The sequence below is a fragment of the Rhagoletis pomonella genome, unplaced genomic scaffold (assembly GCF_013731165.1).
Source record: "Rhagoletis pomonella isolate Grant_MI unplaced genomic scaffold, Rhpom_1.0 Rhpom_scaffold_00011, whole genome shotgun sequence".
NCBI lineage: Eukaryota > Metazoa > Arthropoda > Insecta > Diptera > Tephritidae > Rhagoletis > Rhagoletis pomonella.
Window position 1 is genome coordinate 16,623,399 of NW_023458565.1, and position 9,124 is coordinate 16,632,522.

At 42.3% G+C, this 9,124-nt stretch overlaps 2 protein-coding genes across 3 annotated transcripts in view; both read right to left on the reverse strand.

Moving 5' to 3' along the window:
* LOC118746717 (cilia- and flagella-associated protein 298) overlaps window positions 1-685 on the reverse strand; it is a gene marked incomplete in the record, with an annotated part of 91,998 nt that extends 91,313 nt beyond the window's left edge. The window contains 2 exon segments of the mRNA XM_036480606.1: window positions 1-107; window positions 216-685. Of these exon segments, the coding sequence (XP_036336499.1) occupies window positions 1-107; window positions 216-590 (482 nt within the window).
* A 4,372-nt stretch (window positions 686-5,057) lies between these two features.
* On the reverse strand, window positions 5,058-8,698 carry LOC118746718 (ero1-like protein). Of its 2 annotated transcripts, XM_036480609.1 has the most exons (6): window positions 8,594-8,698; window positions 8,147-8,522; window positions 7,807-8,070; window positions 6,256-7,086; window positions 6,037-6,191; window positions 5,058-5,976 (listed from the first exon to the last, which is right to left on the reverse strand). In XM_036480609.1, exons 2-6 carry the CDS (start codon window positions 8,282-8,284, stop codon window positions 5,925-5,927), a joined length of 1,440 nt encoding a protein of 479 aa, XP_036336502.1. In that variant the 5' UTR covers window positions 8,285-8,522; window positions 8,594-8,698; the 3' UTR covers window positions 5,058-5,924. The 2 variants fall into 2 exon arrangements, with proteins under 2 accessions (XP_036336502.1, XP_036336501.1); XM_036480608.1 differs by having other exon boundaries at window positions 8,147-8,698.
* Window positions 8,699-9,124: the final 426 nt, after the last annotated feature.

A 9,124-nucleotide genomic window follows, 5' to 3' on the forward strand; every position in this document is an offset into this window, starting at 1 on the left:
TGTGGTGGCAATTGCATGGGATAGACAATCGTAACGGCACCGCGCAACAAATTCAAAGCCTCACCAATATTTTTCAAATTCAACGGTTGGCGCGCTGCCACTAGTTTCTAGGCCATTTGATTGTTGGTCAAATTTAAAATCAATGATATTTTTAGCATTCATACTCATTGCTACAAATCGCATACGTATGTATGTGTGTGTGTTTATGTACATACCTTATCGATTATTTTCTTAGCATCTTCCATTGCCTGCTTCAACATCTCACGCATTCTTTCTTGCGGCTGATGTCCATTACGACGTCCAAGTGGATCTTTATTGACAATGAAACCACCTGCTGGTATACACTTCTCAGTCCAAATGTCTCTCAATTTTAATTCTTGTACTTGCTCATCGGTTAGGCCAACCATTTCCGGCGGCAGCATGGTGCCATGTTCGATAAGCTCCTCAATTTCCGAGCAAATGCGATAAACCTTTAGGCGACCGTTATAAATAGCGGTAATTTCGCGTATAACTTGAGTGGTGCCTTCATCGACGCTGGTCTCGTAAATGAATAGATTCTCGTCGCCGCGCTTGACATGCAAGAGTACCATTTTGGCTTGAATTGTAGGTGGAATTGAGATTTTTCGCTTTTTTCCGTAGAGTTTATTAATAATTATTTATGTTGCGGAAGGGGAACTAAATGCGTTTTGTATACGAAAACTGTTGAATTGTAAAAATATCTACATATGTATGTATTTATAAAGGACAAATATTTCAAAGTTTAATTTTATAACAAAAATTTATCAACACCGGAAAACAATTTTCTTACAACTTCTTTTGTTAAAATATTGCCTTCGACTGGTGGTGATGTTTGCCTCAAAGCAATTGCTTCTCCTTAGCGTCTTGTGATAAATTGTTAAATCGATTTGATAGCGGAGTGGAGTTACTATGGCAACCTCATGGTTCTCGAGAGACGAACGGACTGCTAAGGGATTCCCAACACACTTAGCCTCGAACGACGATAGGGGCAATAAGAACTTGCTCCACGGAAACGATCTCCAATATTATTAAACCGATATTTCTCATCTACCTTCATATACATTACACTTCTGCAGTATTTGTTATAATACTCAAAGAAAGAAGGAAAAACCCTTCTGAAGGTTGGTTGGAGAAGTTTAGACAAATAAAAATTAAACAAAAGTGGGCATAGGATATACCACTTTGTTGGACCCGTTTTTTAATTCTTTGAAGTTTGGAAGTCTGATGTCCAGAAAATTGAGTATAATGTAATGGCGACTGTCGGTCACCCATTCAATGCAACACTCGCAACGTCTCAGTTACGGCAGGAGAGAGCATATCTAGATGGTGACTGAGATGAACTGGTTGCGGTCGGTTCTACGAGCAAGGTGCATTCCTACATTAATACATGCCTACGACAGCCGGTTCTACGTACCGGGATGACTCGGGTTTTACCCGACCAAGGGCAGTCAAGTGCAACTCTTGCCTCGGCTGGTGCCACTTTAGGGCGTGCTCAGGACTTCGCAACACGCGAGATTGGACGAGTGACTATGTGGGCCCCTGCTGTTCTGCCCCGTCGCATCCCTTCCCCGCGACGCCGCCAACTACCACCACAAGGCAGCACCCCCTTTTGCAGCACGTACAGCAGGGGGCCGGCAGGCAACAGAACTCTTTAACACCACACATCATAATCGGTCTCTCAAGGCACACAAAGGTGCTACAATTGAACTGTAACGGACTCCAGAGCAAGATCGAGGAGATAACTGTCTTTATGGGAAGGCATAAAATATTAATAGCTGCAGTCCAAGAGACGAAGTTGCACGGGAATTCAACCCTGTTGAATTGCGCCGGATACAACGTGCACCGTCGAGATCGCGAGCGAGATAATGGTGGAGGTTTAGCGTTCATCACGCACCACACCGTGCAGTATCGTCTTATTGAAGCAGAAATCGACCGCAGGGATACCATCCTAGAATGTCAGGGTATTGCTATCCGGTCAGGCGATATTGAGCTCGAAATCTTTAACGTATACATACCCCCAGTCACTAGCTGGCAGGATATCACCCCGAAATAGGGGCGCTACTCAGAGGTGAAAACCGTATGGTAGTTCGTGACTTTAACGCGCCACGATCTTTGGCACTCAAGCCAGTCAAATGATCGTAGGGGAATACATCTGGCTGAGCAGATAGACGATTCGACATTCTACAAAATGAACGACGACGCACCCGCCAGGATTATGGGCAGCTGCTGCAGCTCGCCAGATCTAACAATTGTCAGCGCTGGTCTGATAAACAGCGTATCATGGCGACCTATGCTGACCCTAGCATCAGACCATCTGCCCATAGTCATCTCGATTGATAAACCTGCCGACTTTGCTTCCGTGGATCACCGGACTTATGTCAACTTTTCCAAAGCAAACTGGAAAGGCTTCACGGATGTTACTGAAGGCACCTTCACTGCACTACCCATACCAACCGACGTTCATGTAGGTGAACGTAAGTTCCGCAGGGTTGTCACCGCTGCTGCAGCTCGCTTCATCCCAGCAGGATGTATTAAGGATCCACGTCCGAACTTTCCTGCCGAAGCGGCTGTTCTAGCTGATGAGCGCGACAACCTTCGTCAGGCCGATCCCGGAAATCCCCTTATTAGGGATCTCAATTCGGAGCTTCGGCAACTTGAGAACGCACATAAGCGGAAGAAATGGGAAGAGCATTTGAAGACCTGCAACTTCGCTTCTGGTGTGAGCAAGCTTCTGTCAACCGTGAGGTCGTTGTCCAACCCGACGAAGCGTGACGACAGAGTCGAGATAGACTTTGGTGACCACGCTTCGTCGGACCCGGAGAGATGCGCGAGCTATTTTAGCCGGCAGTTCATTCTGCATCCTCCGGTGGATAAAGCCAAACGTCGAGTGACCAGAAGGCTGCACAAAATGCCAAAACCCAGTGCGCCTCTTGTTTTCGCCAGCGGTGTGGTAAGGGTAGCCATCGGGAAGGCGAAAGCCTCCAAAGCCATTGGACCCGACGGAATATGCATGTTGATGCTGAAAAATTTGGGTCCTGCGGGAGTAGCGTACCTAACGGAGGTCCTCAACCTGTCCATGGCCACTCTCGTCATTCCAGACATCTGGAAAATGGGGAGAGTGGTCCCACTGCTCAAACCGGAGAAACCAGCCAACAAAGGAGTCTTATCGCCCGATAACTCTCCTTTCCCCGGTAGCGAAGACACTCGAGGCCCTGCTGCTCCCGTACTTTACGAACCACTTGACCCCAGCGAAGCATCAACATGGGTTCCGTAAAGTGCATAGCACAACAACAGCACTTAACGCCATAAACACTCAGATAACTCGTGGCCTAAACCGAAACCGCCCCTGTGAGAGAACTATTCTAGTAGCGTTGGACCTGTCCAAGGCGTTCGACACTGTCAGTCATTCAACACAGGGACTCAAACGGTGGTCGGCGAATTACCTGAGTGGTCGACACTCGTCAGTAATTTTCAGAGACAAAACTAGCAAACCAAGCAAGTAAAATTAAACAGGGGGTACCACAGGGTGGTGTCCTGTCCCCGCTACTGTTTAATTATTACATCTCAAAGCTTCCTCAGCCACCAGAGGGTGTTAATATAGTCTCCTATGCTGACGATTGTTCGATCATGGCGTCTGGGAATGGAATTGATGACTTGTGCTCGAAAGTAAACGGTTACCTCGCCGAACTTTCTCGCTTCTTCCCTGCAAGGAGCCTTGCCCTATCCCCTGCGAAATCCTCGGCAACTCTTTTCACCACCTGGACGAAGGAGGTCAGACTGCAACTGGGTATTCACGTCGATGGCGTAACAATACCGACGGTAAATAACCCGAAAATCCTCGGAGTTTCCTTCGACAGTCTGCCCTCCTTCTCGGCGCATACAACCGCAATTGTCAACAAAGTACAGAGCCGCAACAATGTACTCAAGTCGCTGGCCGGCAGCACTTGGGGCAAAGATAAAGAAACGTTGTTGGCAACATACAAGGCAATTGTCCGGCCGGTTCTAAACTATGCAGCGCCCGTATGGTCGCCGGGGACTAGCACGACGCAGTGGATGAAGCTACAGAGCTGCCAAAACACGGCATTACGAACTGCGACAGGATGACCCAACACCACCTACATGACGAGGCCCAGATGCTCCTAGTAAAGGAGCATAACATAATGCTCTGCAAGCAGTTCCTTGCTGGGAGCCACAGACGTGGCCATCCCAGCGGACAGCTGCTCGCGGAAGAGCCCTCACCACGGCACGTCAGGAGGCATCTTTACGAACTGACGGACGAAGTCCAGAGACTCATCAAACAACCTCTGGACCCGTCAACCTACCGACAGGCCTGAGCGGCATTCACAGGGAATCAGTCTCAAGTTATGTAGACTCCCGCCCTGTGAATGCCGTTCTAGGCACACAACCACCGGACGTGGACGGGACAAGGGGGCTACTTTGTAATGCGATGCGAAAACAAGTGATTCGCATTCGCGCCGACACATCGTCAGTAATACACAGGGTTGATTGCCTATCGCATCGCATTTCTCTTTCACATCGCATTACAGAGTAGCCCCCCAGAACTTTGTCTGCCTCGGGAGACCCGCACTACAATAGCCCAACTTCGCTCTGGCTATTGCAGCAGGCTCAACTCCTACTTGAGTAGAATCAACGAGGATGTGCCCAACCAATGCCCGGCATATGGAGAGTCGCCACATGACTCCCGGCACCTCTTCACATGCCCTGAGAACCCCACTCAGCTAACGCCCCTGTCCCTATGGACAGCCCCTGTGGAAGTCGCACACTTCCTGGGCCTCCCCCTAGCTGAAATTGACGACAACGTTGATGGATGAACCGCCCCGAACGGCGCTTAGTAGCCGCTACAACAACAACAACAACGAACTTAATATGCGTAGTTAATTGCATGATAAAAATAATTCAATGTTTTTATCATGAATAATTGCAATAGTCATACAGAACAAACGCTTTTTTTCATTCACACTTTCCGTTCTTTAAAAAATTGATCGTAAAGTAATGAGTTTGGAAATAAAATATAAAGAAAATAAAATATAAAGAAAATAAAATATTTGTAATTGCTAAAAAATATAAAATACCAAACGTACTTATATTACTACCATTCAATAAGTTATGTAATTGGTTAAAACATTAACAAAATTTAAATTAAATATGTAGCATATTTATATTTTAGAGAGCAAAGAGAATTGCATTACCATGTACTTCAACGTAGTGCTACTTATATTTTCACAAATTTTTTTTCGTATTACATACTCGTACTATAAAAACCATATCACTAAAAGTTACAAATACCTATGTATTTTTGTTTAAAATGCCTTTGAACGCCCATCCCTGTTATATGCAAAAATTACATACATAAATAATTTGAGCACTTACATATTACACAATAAATATTTTAAAATCTTTAGATTATACATAAAGCTATTTTCCACATTGAATGATTGTTTTTTTACTCTCTCTTGCACTTTAAAGAACTTTTTATGCTCCTTCAACGCCCAAAATCCGATGCCTCGAGCAATTTCGCTAGATCATAATATATGATAATATGATTGCAATATTACACAGGAAGTAGTAGTTAAGTAACAAATCAAAAAAATAACAATTTCATAATAAATAAATTTGCTTAAGGTTAATAAAAAAAGGGACAGGTTTAAGTTGTTTCAAAAACTCTCGAACTCACTAATAATATGTCAGATTGTTTGAGGTAAGAGAAGGAACCTTTCGTAGGCTTTGTTAACGAAATATTTGTAAGCGCCTCTATATATGTAGGCTACTAAATACCAGCTAAATAAATACTATAATTACAACAAAGTTATCTATCACTACAGTCTGCTGCATTGTCTAACAAAAACCAGTAGCAGCGGCAAGCAAGCATTCTATGCGGGCGTCTATTACCGCAGCAATTTTCGGAAGTTTTCCACCTCATAAATGCTTGTTGAAAGTCTGTTGAGGCATAATTATGATTAATATTTATTTAGGTTACTCATCAAAAATTTTACTCACCTCCCAAATGCATTGAAGAGCGCCACAATTTCTGTACGCGATAGCTTAAAGAGTGGATTAGCCTCTAAATGTGGCCGTTCCCACAGACCATTCTCTGTCGCTACATTCAATTTCTCAGAGTAGAGAATTTTTAAAGCTGTACCAAGTCCTTGTGTCTTTGAAATACACAATAGATTTCAATACAATTATATTAAGTTGGACATATTAGCTTGCATTTACCTGTAATTTTCCCCAAAGTCGGCACTTATCACAACCCACGCAATCCATTATTCTAGATATATTTCGAAATTTCTCTTTGTACTCATTTTTGAATTTTAGTGATGCTACACCATTCGAAAATAGCACATTTTCATTGAAATGCGATGAAAAAGATTCCACAACCGACAAGAGATCATTTATAGCCAACTTCACTTCCTCATCTTCCTCCGCAATGCCTGTGTAGTATTCTTCTCGTCGCAAATATGGCGCCGCTTTGGCCAAAGCGCGCAATTCTACCAAATAAATGAAATAAAGATTTCTCAACCAATGTGGTCCTTCGTTCTTTGTTGTTTCCGGACTGAAACGTCGTTTGAATTCCTCAATATTTGGGCCCCAAACCCCCTGAGGATCGAGAAAGTCTTTTGATTCGGAGAGTAAATATTTGGCACATAAATGTATATTAATGCTACTGTGCAGCCCGGATATGATACGATAGAAGGCACGTTGCTCCAAACATACTTTATCCAAATCCAGATGTGGTATGAAATCGGAAAGCGTTTTGGTTTCATTTTTGCGGCCAAAGCAATTTTCCATATAAATGCTACGCCAAATGCGATGCGCCGATTCTCCCCTATAGCCGGTGTAACGCTCAGGATTTATAAGTAAGTCTACATATTGAGCTCCCTTGTGTTGATCTTCTAAAATACAGAAATCTTCTTCGGCTTCATCGTGTCTAGCCCAACGTTCAAATTCGCGATACGCCTGATCGCTGAGGCTTGTATCCAAGTAGCTTAAAACACGATTGTAGTCCTCGGCCTCCGAGCATTCTGATGATTGGGCTTCTTTGGTGTACTGAAAAATAAAATGTGCGTGTTATAAATTGTTCAGCAATATATCGCACGTTTGATAATATAGAGATGTAACTCAAAATTTACGTTTTTGGAGATTTCAACATACAGTTAATAAGCTTGATAAGTAGAACATGTAAACTTCTCAAAAATGGCGAAGATATGGGTCTTTTCAACTGTCTTTTTGTATACCAACTATATGAATTGATCAAACTTTGAATGCGTGTTCCCACAAAATTTAAATTTTATGAAATACTTCTGTATATTATTAAACGTGCGATATGTACCTTTCTATTGATGTTGATAGCGACAAATCTGGCAGCTTTGAAGAATAAAGAACTTAATTTATAAATGGTTTCCGCCCCTCAAAACGGGTAATCAACCAAATATATGCACATATGTACATGCTAGCCAGTGACACAAGTGATAATGCCTATCAGCAACCGTATGCCACATTAATAGGTACGTCTGTATGTTCCTATAAATATGCTTAATTAACTACTTTTGCTAACGAACTTAATGCTTTAACGTGGCAAGCTATAGAAAAATGAAAAGTATACATATGTATGTATGTGCACACGTATTTAAGAAAGCCTATAGGCGATAAGCCTAACTATAATGCTGAGTTGGCTTATAACTTTTGTAGTTGGCATTAGCAAAAGTGCGGGCTGTCGTGTCGCTAACATCACCAGCTAAATTCCAACCTTCAACTTTATTTGTCTACCTTAAATGCTGCTGGTTCCTTATTTTCGCTTTCCTCGATTAGACCTTTGGGAATGTGCTTCTCATCACAATTTTGCACCTGGCAAAAACGCATCGCACATTTGCTGTTATCCACCCAGAAAGGACATGAATTTTTCAAATTCACTTTATAAAAGCGAAAGAAGTTTTTTACGAGCAGCGACTTGAGACGCGGATATATTTTGATGTTATTGAAATGGTCCACGGTGTCCACGGCGCAACTGCAATCATTTATGGAACCCTTAAGCTGCAGGTGAATGAGGGAAAGTTAGAAAATTGTAATGATGAAATACATAATTCGTTTGTATGTGGTAGGTAATTACCTCGCAGAAACAACTTTTGTTCTGATCCAATTCATCGTGGGCGGCAAAGTAGCCGCTACAATGACGTGCCCACAATATGACGCACAACGTCAGCATCAAGTACCACGCACTCTGGCGTAGAAGTCGCTGAGTAGACATTGTACTTTTTGTATTGCACCTTTGCAGGTGACTGTTTCTTCTCTTTATTGGCTTATATTGTATGTTCTTTGTTTTATTTAAGATTATTATTAAAAACCAAATGACGCACGGTAGTTCTCTATGAAAAATCCCCTTTCTCCACACGACCTTTGGTAAAACAAATTGCAGTGAAAGTTCAGGTGTAGCAATCGTTTGCACAGAGGCGTATTGTTTTTGTTTGTGTGTTCCACTTTACATGCTAATTAAATGAGGAATTTCGTAAGCGCAATTTTTATGTTTTCTGTCTTTTAATAATTCACAACCACTCACGTCAACTGTAATTCAACTTCTATGGTTAAATTGCTTTTTATTACTAATATTTTGGTGTTTTCGTGATGAAAATAAAGTAGACGCTCTTTTTACTTACGTGTCTATTTGTTGTTTTTATTTTGTATATTTTGGCTGCCGTCAATTACGTTATCAGCTGGATTTTTTCAGTGCTGCCAAACTATAAAAATGCATTTTTTCGGACTCGTGGTGAGTTAAGAAATGCAAGGTTTCCGAAAATTAACGGAAGTGGAGGGAATTCGAAATTCAAGTTTAAAATAATGAATTTCTTTTGTTTTTTCAAATTACTAAATTTCTCCGATCTTTCCGATGCCTCAGAGCCATAAATCTAAGCATTTCTGCTACGAAATCCACCGTCACACTCTTCACCACATAGGCTAAGGAGATTAGGCCAGAACTCGACGTGTATGTATGTATGTATATCGAGCGCAAAAATAGCGACAGAAAACTATACCACGTTTGAGGAAGTCATGTTCGATAGATATTAAATAATAGGATTAGGAAAAGTGTTTT